Raw genomic sequence first — 15,776 nt, 5'->3', positions numbered from 1 at the left:
ACTATATTATTATTGCTGGACATGTTAGATGGCCTTCTTCCTGTTTGGTTACCAAGATTAACATGATCATTCCTGAATAAGTGGCATGAGTTTTTTTTTTTTTTTTTTTTTAGGGGTTTGAAATATAGTCACTGCAAAAGTTAAGTAAATTGAAAGCTCCCTGTTTAGTATTTGCCAGCTGGGTGAGACTTTGCAAATGTTTGTTAACTTTGTTAAATGAAAACTATTGTTTGTTTAAAAATTAAAAAAAATACACTTAATGAAAATATTACATTTAATTGTTTACTCCGTGTGTGTGTGTGTGTGTGTGTGTGTGTGTGTGTGTGTGTGTGTGTGTATACACTTTTATCTACTGAGCCATTTCACCAGCCTTATTGTCTACCCTGTATTCACTGCTTGTTCTTATTACTAAACATACTGATGGTGGTAGATTTATGCCAAGCTTTACTCCATGGAGTATCTGTGAGCCACAGAAGGTAAAACTCAAAACCTTTTGTTCACTTCTTGGGATCCTACAGGAAAAGCCACAGCCTGGAGCCCCAGAACCTCAGTGCCATTTAGTGCTGATGTGAACAGAATGACTGTTTCATTTGGTGTAGCGGGTACCCACCTTGGAGAGGCTATTGCCAGATCTGTGCACTGCGTGTGTAGTGCAGCCACTGGCCTGAGCTGTGTGAGTACCCAGGGTGTTTGAGTAGACTGGCATGGTCATTGGGAATGGTCCCAGAGGTACTCTGTGAATTTGTTTACTTGGTTCCGAGTCACCTGTATTCCATAGTCATCTTTTTGGTGGGGTAAAGTGTAGCAGTAAGTTTTTTCTGGTCTCGCCCGGGCTGCATGGTCCCACCTGGCTTGCAGTCCCTCAGCTACTTATAAAATAATCATTCCGAGGCTTAATATTAATTACCAATTGCATGGCCTATGGCAGGTTTCTTGCTAGCTAGCTCTTATATCTTAATCCATTTCTACTAATCTGTAAGTTGCCATGTGACCGTGGCTTATCGGTACTTCCACATCTTGCTACTCCTGGCGGCAGCGGCTGTGTCTCCCTCTCTGCCTTTCCTCTTCCCATTATCTGCCTGGATTTCCCTCCTGCCTCTAAGCTGCGTTGCCATAGGCCAATGCAGCTTTATTTATCAACCAGTCAGAGCAACACATATTCAGTGTCCAGAAAGACATCCCACCTCGGTAAAGAGTGGCTCTGGGCACAGCATGCTGTTCTTTGTTAGAACGATGTCTGCCCTGTTACACTAATTGCCGGCAACATTTTGTGCTCTTCTCTGGCTTGGGAACCACACCTGCTTCCTTTAGTAGCTGAACTTTGAGGACAGAGCTTCCTGTAACCTTTGTTTTTAAGTTTTTTTTTTTTTTCCTCTGTAGCTTTGGAGCGCTAGGATTAAAGGCTTGTGCCACCACTGCCCTGCTGTTTTCAAGTTTTTGAGACAGAATTCTGTTCATTAGCCAAGACTGGCCTAGGGTTCACTATGAGGTCCAGGTTGGTTATATTATCTTCTTGCCTCAGTCTCCTAATTGCTGGAATTTCAAGTGTGAGCTACCATGCTTGACTTTTCCTGTAACTTTTTGTTTTTCCTAACTATTATTTTACTTTTAAAGCTTATTTTTACTTTTATTTAAAAAACTTACTTATTATTTGGAATTTTCATACATGAACACAATGCATTTATTTAGATGCTATCTATCGTGCCCTTATTCCCACTTCCAGCTTCTGTGGGAAACACCCCCACTGCCCAACCAGTTCCCTTCCCAGCTTCATGTCTTTTTTGTTGTTTATTGTTCCTAACCTATTGGTCTATGGGTATAAGGCTAAGTATTTCAAAGGCAGTTTGATTTCTGTGTTCCTTCAGCAAATAATATTAGTAGGGCTTATGATCTTCCCAGCCATGGGTTATTGACTAGGTAATTAGTACCAGACATGAGTTCCTTCTTGTGGAGTGGGCCTTAAATTCATTTAGAAAGCTGTTCGTTATGCCTGTAATACTCATGCCACTGTTGTATCAATGTGTAGCTAGAGTTTTCCTGCCTGGCCCACAGTCAGTACAAATCTCTCTCACCTGCCAGTCCCACAGCCGTCAGACCCAACCAAGTAAACACAGAGACTTATATTGGTTACAAACTGTATGGCCGTGGCAGGCTTCTTGCTAACTGTTCTTACAGCTTAAATTAATCCATTTCCATTAATCTATACCTTGCCACATGGCTTGTGGCTTACCGGCATCTTCACATGCGGCTTGTCATCATGGTGGCTGGCAGTGTCTCTCTGACTCAGCCTTCCACTTCCCAGCTTTATTCTCCTCCTTGTCCGCCTATACTTCCTGCCTGGCCACGGGCCAATCAGTGATTTATTTACCAACCAATCAGAGCAACACATTTGCCATACAGAACATCCCACAGCACTTCCCCCCCTTTTTTTTTTTTCCAAAAAGGAAGGTTTTTAACCTTAACAAAGTAAAATTACATATAATTTGGGAATTTGGGCGTAGCTTCTCTTACTACTTCCTGCTGGAGGGGGGCGCTGTATCTTATGGGGACACAAAGAAAATTTTAGGATTATGGAATAATCCATTGTTGCTAGAGTTTTTCTGCCTGGCCCACAGTCAGGGCAAATCTCTCACCCGCCAGTCCCAAGCCGCTCAAACCCGATAAGTAAACACAGAGACTTATTTTGGTTACAAACTGTATGGCCGTGGCAGGCTTCTTGTTAACTGTTCTTACAGCTTAAATTAATCCATTTCTATTAATCTATACCTTGCCACGTGGCTTGTGGCTTACCGGTACTTTACATCTTCCTTGTCCTGATGGCGGCTGGCAGTGTCTCCGCCTCAGCCTTCCACTTCCCAGCTCTATTCTCCGCCTTGTCCCGCCTATACTTCCTGCCTAGCCAATGGCCAATCAGTGATTTATTTATTGACCAATCAGCAACACATTTGACATACAGACCATCCCACAGTACTTCCCCTTTTTTTTTCTTAAAAAGGAAGGTTTTAACCTTTACACATCTCCAAAGTCAGCTTGGTATATTTGGGAATTTGGGCGTAGCTTCTCTTACTACTTCCTGCTGGAGGGGGGCGCTGTATCTTCTGGGGAAACAAAGAAAATTTTAGGATCATGGAGTAGTCCGTGAGGCTGTATCATCTGAGCCAGTTGTCTTGAAACGGTTCTGGATGTTGGATCATCTGGGCCATGGTGTCATCGGAGACCTTTCAGGGGGTCTTGGCTGGTCAAACCTGATGTATCTTACTCTGGAACAAATCCATAGCCTCTCGCTTTCGGTACTTTACATCTTCCTTGTCCTGATGGCGGCTGGCAGTGTCTCCGCCTCAGCCTTCCACTTCCCAGCTCTATTCTCCGCCTTGTCCCGCCTATACTTCCTGCCTAGCCAATGGCCAATCAGTGATTTATTTATTGACCAATCAGCAACACATTTGACATACAGACCATCCCACAGTAATCCATGAGGCTGTATTGTCTGAGCCAGATGCCTTCAAACCATTCTGGACGTTGGATCATCTGGGCCATGGTGTCATTGGAGACCTTTCAGGGGGTCTTGGCTGGTCAAACCTGATGTATCTTAATCTGGAACAAATCCATAGCCTCTTGCTTTCTGTGGAAACAAAAGAGACTCTTTTCCAAAGCAACATATCCTTACATCCAAATTTTGAAGTCAAGGTATCTTTAAAATATACATACTGGTTTAACTCAGCTTCCTTTACAATCAAATATCTCTCTGCAGTTAAAAATCCCAAAGACAACACAATCCAGATTCTCTGTGTAATACTCATCTTTACGTGACTTATTTTCTATATTAATTTTACTGTCTCTTTAAAGACTTTATTTTTTAAAACTATGTATTTGTTTCTATAACTCTATATATCACCTTTTTGTCTCTTTCAAGCCTACGTATCTTTTACACACATTGTAAACTATTACATCTGAATCTGTCTTATTGTGAATCTATTGCATTAAACTGCAGCAGCTGTGGCTGCTGGCTCTGCCCACCTCAGCTTCCCAACATGGCGTGGTACTTTACCACCAGCTCTGGGAGCTATCATGGGTCTATGCTTTTATCCAAGCAGCGTGTAGCCCAGAAACCTCTTTTTTTGTTTTGTACTAGCAAAGGCTAAATCCACCATGCAGCTTAATGTGCCACTTGCAGAGGCCTCATTCCTGCCATACTGCAGGTCGAGCGCACACGCCAGAAACCCACAAGTAGCTCAAACCGGCAGCTGCTGCTCATTTGAGAGAGACAATTAGGAAGCTGTTTTTAGCTCCGTTTTAGAATCTTTTCTCAGTTTTTAGGTGGAAACTCTTGCCACCACGTTGGGCGCCATTTGTAGCTAGAGTTTTCCTGCCTGGCCCACAGTCAGTATAAATCTCTCTCACCTGCCAGTCCCACAGCCGTCAGACCCAACCAAGTAAACACAGAGACTTATATTGGTTACAAACTGTATGGCCGTGGCAGGCTTCTTGCTAACTGTTCTTACAGCTTAAATTAATCCATTTCCATTAATCTATACCTTGCCACATGGCTCGTGGCTTACTGGCATCTTCACATGCGGCTTGTCATCATGGTGGCTGGCAGTGTCTCTCTGACTCAGCCTTCCACTTCCCAGCTTTATTTTCCTCCTTGTCCGCCTATACTTCCTGCCTGGCCACGGGCCAATCAGTGATTTATTTACCAACCAATCAGAGCAACACATTTGCCATACAGAACATCCCACAGCATGATCTTCCCAGCCATGGGTTATTGACGAGGTAATTAGTACCAGACATGAGTTCCTTCTTGCGGAGTGGGCCTTAAATTCATTTAGAAAGCTGTTGGTTATGCCTGTAATACTCATGCCACTGTTGTATCAATGGGTCTATCTTGCCAGGCAATCATTACTATAGTTTACAGGATTCACATCTGGGTCAGACTGTTGATGGCTTTTCTTCCTCAGTAGCCTGTAAAACACCTTTTGACACTATGAAAGCCAGCCAGCAAGGAGGAAGCTTCCAGATCAGTACAGTTTGATTTTTCTATGTCCTGTGATTAAAGTGTGTGTCTTTAGCAATCAAGTCTTACTATCAAGTTCTAATGAGTATCTAAGAGCAGTGGTAGTAGCCTGTATTGTTTGGTGGGGGTCTCTGGGACTCCTCTTCTAACTCTTAATTTCATTATGTTGTTACAAAGCTATTTAGACAGTAACATACAGAAACATAATGAAACTCTGTTAAAGAAAGATAAGGGAGCTAGGCATGGTGACTCATGATTTAATCCCAGCACTCAGAAGGTAGACAGATCTCTCTGAGTTCAAGGCCAGCCTGGTCCATACAGTGAGTTCTAGGTTAACTAGAGCTACACTTTTAAACTCTATCTTGAAAACAAAAGAAAACAACAACAAAAAATGAAAGATGAGGATAGAGCTTTACTCTTTAAGATTTTTTTCATAAATTGTATGTATATACATATATATGTATATAATTTTTTTATGTATATGGGTATTTTGCCTGCATGTATGTCTGTGCACCATGTGCATGCAGTACCATTGGAGGTCAGAAGGATACACTGGACCCCCTGGGACTGTAGTTACTATGGTTTTGAGCTACCATGTGGTTGCTGGGAATTGAACCTGGGTCCTCTGGAAGAACAGTCAGTGCTTTTAACCACTGAGCCATCTCTCCAGCTCCCAGCTTTGCTCTTGATGGCATCAGCTTGAAAAAGTAGCTACTGTTTTCTGCTTATATATGCAAGGAATACTGGACATGATGGCACTGTAGTATTCGTACTTGAGAGGGGAAGCAGGACAATCACATGAGCTTTGGAGGCCATCATAGGCTACATAATGATGCTCTCTCTAAAGGAAAAAGAAGTACCAAAGAAAAAGATAAAGCAAGGCATATTTCATGAAGAAAAATAAATTTGGAACAGAAAAATTAGAAAAATCCTATATATGAATTCTAGTGACATACTATATTTTTGTCTTTTTCAGTGCTATTATTATCATCATCATCATCATCATCATCATCATCATCATTATTAGTAGGTTTCTTGAGACAGGGTTTTTCTGTGTAATAGCTCTGGCTATCCTGGAACTTGGTTTGTAGACCAGGCTGGCCTTGAACTCCCAGAGACCCATCTTTCTTTGCCTCCCGAGTGCTGGGATTAAAGGCATGTGCCACCACTGCCTTTCTTTCAGTGGTATTATTAAATTGAACACATGTAGCACAGTCTCACAAGGTAGCACTCTACTTTTCTGTTGGTTTTTTTGTAGCCACGGGCTGACTTTGTGTATGCCATGTGCCAGGCCTGTGATTGCCTCTGTCGTCGCTGTCATATGAAAGCCTGGCAAATGCCTGTCTTGCTCTCTGGAGTGTTTTCTGTGGATAGACCCTAAGAGGTGCAAATCTCGGGCCCTAGTGCTCTGCTGTGTAGAGCCTCTCTTGGGCCTTGGATGTGCCAGATAGCCTGGAGAATACCCTGCTTTGAGCTGGACGGAGTATGTCTTGTTCATTTAAAACTTTTAGTTGGTATCTGTATTAGTTACATTGCATTGCTGTGACTGAAATATTTGACAAGAAACCTCATTGCGAGCAAGATACTGAGTAGCTCAGTTCATTGTGGTGGGAACATATATTGGGAAGATTGTTTATATTTAGTGCACCAGGAAGCAGAGAGCATCCTGAACTAGAGTCCAGAGTATAACGTTTAAAGGCCTGTTCTTTCTTCTTCGTGACCTGTTTCTATGAGCTAGGCCCCTTAAAGGCTCTACAGCACCTTTCCCCAATAGTTCCATCAGCTTGGGAAAAAGCATTCAAAATGTTAGCATGGGGGGGGACATTTCATATTCAAACCATAAAAATAAATAACCAATTGCTTATAAGTTCTCCCACTTTCTCTTTAAGAATCATATACTCTCTGTAACATGACCTTTTTTCTTTATACTTGTGAGATTCTTGGCATTGTTTGTTTAACATTAGCATGAACAGTGTCTGTGGGATGGATTTCTCAGGCGATTATTGGCCTTTTTTTTTGTACTGAAGTTTTTTTCTTCTACTTCCATTTCTCCCTCCCCATTTCTTCTCTTCCTCCAGTCTTTGGAACCTTTCCATTCCACACTGTTTTTGTTTCTTTTTCTTTTTTTATTTTTTTTAATTTCCGTTTTTTTTTCGAGACAGGGTTTCTCTTATGTAGTTTTGGTGCCTGTCCTGGATCTCCCTCTGTAGCCCAGGCTGGCCTTGAACTCACAGAGATCTGTCTGGCTCTGCTTCTGAATGCTGGGATTAAAGGCGTGAGCCACCACCACCCGGCCTGTTTTTGTTTCTTGTTCCTTTAGCCCAGCCTGGACTTGACCTTGCTGGGTAGTTTAGGCTAGTCCTAAACTTAGGATGACTAGCCCACCTCCTCTGTGCTAGGGTCCACAGGTATTTGCCACCATGCTCAGCTGAACTTTTCTTGTTTATTTTATTTTATTTGTATGGATGTTTTACCTGCACGTGTGTCTGTGCACCCTGTATGTGCATGATGCCCATGGAGGCCAGAAGAAGCATCAGATCCTCTGAAACTGGAGTTACAGATAGTTGTGAGCTGCCCTGTGGGTGCTGGGACTCGAACCTCAGGTCCTCAGGAAGAGCAGCCACTGTTCTTAACCACTGAGCCATCTCTCCAACCCTAAACTAAAGTTTTAAACTTTATTTTTATTTTTTATGTTTATTTTTAAAATTTTCCCCCTTTTGTTAAAAGTAGATTTTTTTCTTCATACAATATATCCTGGTTACAGTTCCCCTCTCTGTGCTTCTCCTAGTTCCTTTCCATCTACCTTCCCGTCCAGATCCACTCCCTTTCTGTCTCTAAGAGATAACAAGACATAACAAAATAAAAAATAAATAGTAAGATAAAACAAAACCCATCACATTGAAGTTGAACCAGGCAAATCAACAGAAGGAAAAGAGTCCCAAGAGCAGGCGCAGGATTCAGAGAACCACTTGTTCACACAATCGGCGTCCATAGAAATGCTAACTTGAAAGCTGTAATGTATGTGCAGAGGACCTGGTGCAGATTGTGTGGGTGTGCTTGCTCCAGTCTCTGTGAGTTCATATGAACTTTGATTAGTTGAGTCAGAGGGCCTTGTTCTCTTGGTGACCTCCACCCCTCTGACTCTTACATTTTTTCCACATCCTCTTGCTTGGGGTTCCCTGAGCTCTGAGGTGATGGATTTGATGGAGACATCTCATTTAGATGTGTTCTAAGGTTTCTTTCTTGGCATAATGTCTGGCTGTGGGTCTCTGTGTTTGTTCCCAATCTGCTGCAGAAAGAAGCTTCTCTGATAATGGCTGAGCAAGGCACTGACCAATGAGTACAGCAGAATGTCATTAGGAGTTGTTTTATTGTTACATTATTTATTTTTTTTAAAGACCAGGGCTATCTAGTGTCTGGTTCTTTGTCACCCAAGCAGTGCCAGGTGTGGGTTCCATCTTATAGAGTGGGCCTTAAGTAAAATCAGACATTGGTTGGTTCCCTCACAAGCCCTAGCATATTTTACAGACAGAACAGATTGTCGATCAAAGGTTTTATGGCTGGGTTGGTGTTTTATGTTTCTCTTTTGGTAACCTGCAGAGTACCTACCCACACCATAGGCATAGAATGAAGGAATGAAGGTTCTGTGTGGGCACCAGCTCAACCACTCCATGTTCAATGAGTTGTATGAATGTTGTCTTCAGCAATGGGGCCTTGCTGTCAGATTGTGGAGAACAACCCATTGTCTTGGCAACAGCCTGGGTTTTTTGGGGATTTCAGTGTGACCCCTTTGGCTAATGGTTCAATTGGATGTAACCCAGTCCTGGTACTGGAAGCTTCATTTGGTGATAAGAGATGATCAGATGGAACTGTCTCCCTCATTAGTTGGAGACGTCTTTGGGATTGCTTTCATATTATTTTAGGAGGTTTCCATTATACTAGGTTTCCATAACACCACTCAAATGCCCCTCAATTCTAGTTGTCTCTCCCCTCATTCCCTCCCTCAACTCTACCTCCCATCCTCTTTACCTGATCCTCCCATTTCCCATCCTCCTTCCCTGCCCCAGTCCACCTATAAAATCAATTCTATTTCCCCCTCCCAGGGTTATCCATGTGTCCCCCCAGTCCCTTCCTCTGTACCTAACCTCTCTGGGTCTACAGATTGTAGCTTAGTTATCATTTATTTAATGGCTAATATCCACATATAAGTGAATGCATACCATATTTATCTTTTTAAGTCTGGGTTACCTCACTCAGGATGATTTTTTTTTTTCTAGTTCTATCCATTTGCCTGCAAATTTCATGATGTCTTTTTTTTTTTTAATAGCTGGGTAATACTCCATTGTGTAAATGTACCACATTTTCTTTATCCATTCTTCTGTTGAGGGACATCTATCTTGTTTCCAGTTTCTGGCTATTATGAATACAACAGCAATGAACATGAATGAGCAATTGTCCTTGTGGTGGGTTGAAGCGTCCTTTGGGTATATGCCCAAGATCATCACATTGATTTCCAAGTGCTCTACAAGTTTGCACTCCCACCAGGAATGGATGAGTGTTCCCCTTATTCCAAATTCTCTCCAGCATGAGCTGTCACTGGTGTTATTGATTTTAGCATTCTGACCGGTGTAAGATGGAATCTCAAAAGTAGTTTTGATTTGTATTTCTTTGGTGCCTAAGAATGTGAACATTTAAGTGTTTCTCAGCCATTTGTGTTTCCTCTGTTGAGAATTTTCTGTTTAGCTTTGTACCCTATTTTTTAATTGGATTTTGGTGTTTTGATACCTAGTTTCTTGAGTTCTTTATATATTTTGGATATTAGTTCTCTGTCAGATAGGGAGTTGGTAAAAATCTTTTCCCATTCTGTAGACTGCCGCTTTGTCTGAATGACAGTATCCTTTGCCTTACAGAAGCTGTTCAGTTTCATGAGGTCCCATTTATTAATTGTTGATCTTAGTGCCTGTGCTAATGGTGGTGTGTTCAGAAAATCTTCTCCTGTGCCAATGAATTGAAGGCTAAACCCCACTTTCTCTTCTATCAGATTCAGTGTATCTGGTTTTATGTTGAGGTCTTTGATCCAATTGCAGTTGAGTTTTGTGTAGGGTGATAAATATGAATCTATTTGGATTCTTTTGCATGCAGCCATCCAGTTTGATCAGAACCACTTGTTGAAGATGCTGTCTTTTTTTTTCCAGTGTGTATTTCTGGCTTCTTTATAAAAAAAATCAGGTGTCCTTAGGTGTGTGAATTTATGTCTAGGTCTTCAGTTTGATTCCATTGATCAACATATCTGTTTTTATGCCAATAATATGCAGCTTTTATTACTATGGTATTGTCGTACAACTTAGAATTGGTAATGGTGAGCAGCAGTTCTTTTATTGTTCAGGATTGTTTTAGCTATCTTGGGTTTTTTTGTTTTTCCATATGAAGTTGAGAATTGTCCTTTCAAGGTCTGTGAAGAATTGCATTGGAATTATAATAGAGATTGCATTGAATCTGTAGATTGCTTTTGGTAGGATGGCCATTTTTACTATGTTAAATTTTACTATGGATCCTAGTGATCCATGAGCATGGGGGATCTTTCCATCTTCTGATATCTTCTTCAATTTCTTCTTCAAAGGCTTAAAGTTTTTATCATACATGTCTTTCATTTGCTTGGTTAGAGTTACTCCAAGATATTTTATATTATTTGAGGCTATTGTGAAAAGTGTTGTTTCCCTAATTTCTTTCTCAGTCTATTTGTCATTTGTGTATTGGAGGGCTACCGATTTTTGTGAGTTAATCTTATATCCAGCAACTTTACTAAAAGTGTTTATCAGCTGTAGGAGTTCCCTGGTGGGATTTTTAGGGTTACTTATGTATACTATCATATCATCTGCAAAAAATAATACTTTGACTTTCCTGTTTGTTTCAATTCAGTTGTCTTACTGCTCTAGCTAAGACTTCAAGTACTATATTGAACAGGTATGGCGAGAGTTGACAACCTTGTCTTGTTCCTGATTTTAGTGGAATTGCTTTGAATTTCTCTCTATTAATTTGATGTTGGCTATGGGCTTTCTGTAAACTGCCTTTATTATGTTTAGGTATGTCACCTTTGCTGTTTCAGTCTGAGACTGTGTTCAAGTCAGTCCAACCACTAGGATTCCTAGTTAGCTGTCTGGGTATCCCTTTGCTTTACTTACATAGAATTCATAGGTAGGCAGTGAAAAACTTTAGTACCGGTCTTGGTATTTTTTGTGTACCTTAGCATTTGATAGCATCAAATTGCAGGAGTAAGCAGGCAGAAACAGCAGCAGGTGGTGTCCTCTAGTGTTAGGGATCTTGTGCAAGCTTCTGATAGTAGTACCCTTAGTTCTACAAGTGTTAGAGTTTCTGAGAAGGCTAAAGATGCTAGGACCCTTAGTTTTATGAGTATTCCTCATCCCTTGGCAGCAGCTGGTATGCAAGTATAGGTATTGGGATTCCTAAGTGCTGGGTAATGTTCAGTGTCATAGCTCCATGGCCTGGTGGTTTGAAGCCCTAGGACTTAAAGCCTTGATGGTTCTCACGAACAGTAGGGCCTGTAATTTTTCATCCCTGGCTCTTCATAGCCTCTGTCTTGTAGTCTCAATCTCCACTGTCTCTTGTCTTCTCTTTACCTTTGCTGTTATTCTTTCTCCTACTGTGGCTGCTGTCTTCCCTGTTTAGCTGCCTTTTATAGTACTGTGGCCGCTGTCAGAGTTGTTGCTGTTCTAAAGCAGCTACTCTTTGTTGATTCTAGTTTCTGCTGCTGGCAACCACCAGTCTTATGGCTCTACCTCTTTTGTGTAGATGTTCTGCTGCTTTTGCAGTTTGGCCTGCTGATGGCTCAACGTTGCTTTTTCTTTAGTTGTCAAAGTGGTAGTTTGTAATATAGCAAGTGACTTTACATTTTTCTAAAGTTTAAAGGTGTACTTTGCCATTGAAGTAAATCTGTGCATATGAGCCATGGCAAGATGAAGGCAGAGGACAAATACTAGACTGTGTAGGTGCTGCTTAGGGAAAAGCTTTGGTCATCTGCCACATAGATTGAGCAAGAGGACCACTGAGGTCAGACAAGAATTGGACCATGTTGTTTGGAAATAGGGAACCTAAACCCATGAGCACATCCTGTGAGATGTGACCCATAGGAGGTGGGGTCTTTACCACTCATGGGATGATGAAGAGTGCCAGCTGTCCACTTCTGCTTGCCTCCACATGCTTGGGGGGTGATGGATCACAGTACTAACCAGTGTATGCTGAGGGAGTTTGTACCAAGAGAGTGCATGTGGCTCTAACTGGCTCTCTAGATGAGCTAGACAGATATAGTGACAATAAATGGGTTTAGGTCTTAGGGTACTAGAGGATGGGTGGATGTCATAACTGGTGGTTTCAGTTCTGACTCTTCTCTGAACTGTGGACTCAGCCCACTGGCTGGTGCTTCATGTGACTCTCTAATGGGCATTGCATGTGGAATACCCCAAAGTGGACCTCTCTGTACCCAGGACTCATAGCTCCCTTCTCTATAGACAGTCCCACTATTCACTAGGAACTACTTTACGACTCCATGCTGGCACCTTCATTTCCATTCACCTACCTGAATATCCTGGGATTGTAGTTAAGACATTCATCAGACTTGCTGCCTGGCCTGCCTGGACCCTTTGGTCCCTAGTCCCTATACTTACTGCTATGCATCTCCTCTTAGCTCCTCCCCCCCCCCCCCCCCCCCCCCCCCCCCCGATATGGAGCTTTCCCATGTGGCTGGTGTCCTTCCTTGTTCAACTCTCCCTTGCAAGTACCCTTGAGGTCGTCTGTGAGCCTTCTTTGGGGAGGTAGCACCTTCTGTTACCCTGTCTGCAATTTGTCTTCTAGTTTCTTTCTTCTGGTGTTACACTTCTGGATTGCATTCTCTTTTGGTGTCAGTCCTGAGAGGGCAGAACTTTGCTTGTTTTTTTCCATTATAGGACCTGTATAGAGTCACTGAGCCAGAGGTCTGGGCTCACATTGTCAGTTGGATGTTGGGTGGAAGGAAACAGGTATATGCAGCATGAGGTGGGAGTTGTATGACTCCATAGAGTTGTGGTAGAGAAGTCCTAGGGTTGGGGTTGGCTATTGGACTAGGTTGTTGAGGGTGTATCCTGAGGTTAAGGGATATACTTGGAAGGAGTTGGAGCTGAGAAGTAGGAAGATGTTCCCTGGCTGTGGTGGGGATAAAGGTGTCCATTGATTTGTGAAGCTGCTGGATGAGTTGGGGCCCAGGAGGAAAGGAGGAAGGGTGGTGAGGCCTGTGAATAACTTTGAGAGCTCCTGATGGGGAATCAGCTGCTGGACCATGATGGTCAGGGGCTTTGGTTTCCTAGAGAGTGTTATGTATGCAGGCAGCTGACTTGCTTAGGGTTATAAGGTGACTGGGAGGAAATGTGTGTCGTGGTTGGTGGGATGTGGGTGAGTTTTCAACATTGGAGTCTTGTTGAGCATCTCCTGTGTTTGTATTCCTCTGCAGGTTCATCATACGTCCTGATGTCAAACAGAGAAAGATGGCCAGCTTTCTGGACTGGAGCCTGTGTACCTTGGCCCACTCTTCCTTCCAGACCATTGAGGGTGTCATTGCCATGGATGGGATGTTGCAGGCCCTAGTAAGCACCAGGGACAGCTTGTGGATCTGTGGCACTGTAGGAACTGGCACTGTTTCCAAACTGTTGTTTCCATTCACTATATGTTCAACTGACTGGAACATGGTGGGATTTATTTGCATCACAGAATTGTTTCATTTTCTACTGCTGTGTCCTTAGTGTACGAGGCTGGCCTGGAGTGGTGGCTTACAGGTGAAAGCTGACGAAGTGTGCTTCACCACTAGGGGGCAGTGGTGCCTGCCAAACTGCGGCCGGGTCCTTAGGGGTTTTGTTTAGTTTGGTTGTAAAGCAGTTAGTGAAGCTAGCCCTAGTGAAAGAGGCAGAGCTTGAAATAGGATTCTGTTTGGATTAGTAGGCTACAAAGTTTCTAGTATCTAAGTTTAAATACAGACTCTGGGACCTATCTAGAGAAGCCCGTTGTGCCCAACCTACCTATTGCTGGTCTTCTCTGCTTGTCTGTTGTATGGCTTTGTAGTACTGACAAGAAGAAAAGCAGCTCTAGTGTGAAATCAGAGAGGTTATGACCTTGTGAACAAGGCTAGGAAGGGCCTGGACCAGTATTCGGGAGGTCACAGATGGACTCCTAAGGCTTTGTTTGGTTTTGATGTTCAGTGTTGAGAAGGTCATGATGCCTCTCCAAATGCTGTTTCTAGGGTTAATGTTACAAGATCACAGAGGCTTTCTGAGGCCATGGTATTGAGAGTCAGCATTCAGGAGGGGGACATGGAGAGCCTTATAAAGCCATGGTCTCTAGGGTTTGGCATTCTGGAGGGTTGCATATGACCTTCCGTGATTGTAGGCTCCAGGGTCAGAAAACGTCTTCTTGATTTTCTTTGATTACACTGGGTGAGATATGAGAGTAGTTTTTGTCCTTGGAGGCAAAGGAAACTGTCAGGTCACTCAGAAGCAGGATCCTTTGGAAAAGTTTGAAGGCAACCAGTCATACTGGCGTCTTAGGTTTGGCTGTCTGCATACCTTTACAGGTCCTGGGTCAGTGACCCTGGGAAGGGGACGTGGGACTGAGGATAAGAAGGGGAATAGAGGCTCTCTGGACCCACTGCATTTGCATCTGCAGTTGTGTGTGCATCCTGGTTGTGGGGAGTGAGCAATGTTTGGTCTCTCTTTACTTTCACTTGTATTGCTAGTGCCTACAGATGTCTGCCATTCAAAACATGTAGGAAGGAAACATGGGGAAATAAGATGTTTTATGTCCTGTGCTTCTACTCTGTTACAACAGTTTAAAATCGATCATGATTTGCTTGCTATGAAGACTGTCCGTCCCTTCAGTTGGGTAGTTCCTTCATTTTGTTATGTCCACAAAGTTGTGCAGTATCGATTGTCTCCCTTCAGTATGTCAGTCCACATACCACACAATACTCCATAGTACGGGTGGTCACTGACCGGCCTGTCTGTGGAGGAGACTTCTATGAACATTGGCATATTTAGACTTATGTAGGATAGGCTTCTTTCACTAAGCACAATGTCCTTAAGGTCTGTCCACCCTGGGGCATGTGTCAGTTCGTCACTCCCTCACTCCTTTTTTATGGGACTGTTGTGATTAATGCTGTTGGGAATATAAGAGGGTTTTTTTTTCACTTTTTAAAATTTATTTTTCTATTATTTTTTAATTTTTGTTTACAGTTCTCTTAGGTATGTGGCAGTAATTTTTTTCTTTTTTGGTTTTTTTCAAGACAGGGTTTCTCTGTAGTTTTTGGTGCCTGTCCTGGATCTCGCTCTGTAGCCCAGGCTGGCCTCGAACTCACAGAGATCTGCCTGGCTCTGCCTCCCGAGTGCTGGGATTAAAGGTGTGTGCCACCACTGCCTGGCAGCAGTAATTTTTCTAATGTGTATGATAATAGATTTTTAACTCAGCAGATAGTGTTTTATTTAGCTCATAGTGATTTTTCTTTCTCTTTCTCTGGTAGTGCTGGGCTGTCAGTCTGAGACCCTTAAACGTGCTAGGCAAGCACTGAACCATCTAGCTTTACAGTCCCTAATAGTTTGTTTGTTTTAAAACATCATATTTTGTTTTTTAAGTCTTTTTTAAAAATCATGGTTGTGGGGCTTAAGAGATGGCTGGCTCACTTGCTGCCTTTCCACAGGACCCTGGTGGTTCAGTTCCCAGTACCCAT

General features: G+C 42.7%; 1 protein-coding gene across 3 annotated transcripts in view; it reads left to right on the top strand.

Moving 5' to 3' along the window:
* Tbcd (tubulin folding cofactor D) overlaps positions 1-15,776 on the top strand; it is a 176,134-nt gene that overhangs the window by 16,438 nt on the left and 143,920 nt on the right. For all 3 annotated transcript variants that reach the window (XM_052756745.1, XM_052756744.1, XM_052756743.1), the window contains exon 7: positions 13,515-13,647. In XM_052756745.1, the coding sequence (XP_052612705.1) occupies positions 13,515-13,647 (133 nt within the window). The remainder of the gene's footprint in view (positions 1-13,514; positions 13,648-15,776) is intronic.

This window comes from Peromyscus californicus, unplaced genomic scaffold (genome assembly GCF_007827085.1).
Source record: "Peromyscus californicus insignis strain IS unplaced genomic scaffold, ASM782708v3 Scaffold_3__1_contigs__length_106647218, whole genome shotgun sequence".
Lineage (NCBI taxonomy): Eukaryota > Metazoa > Chordata > Mammalia > Rodentia > Cricetidae > Peromyscus > Peromyscus californicus.
The sequence above is the reverse complement of the archived record's forward strand: the minus strand, read 5'-3'. Positions and strand labels throughout refer to the sequence as shown.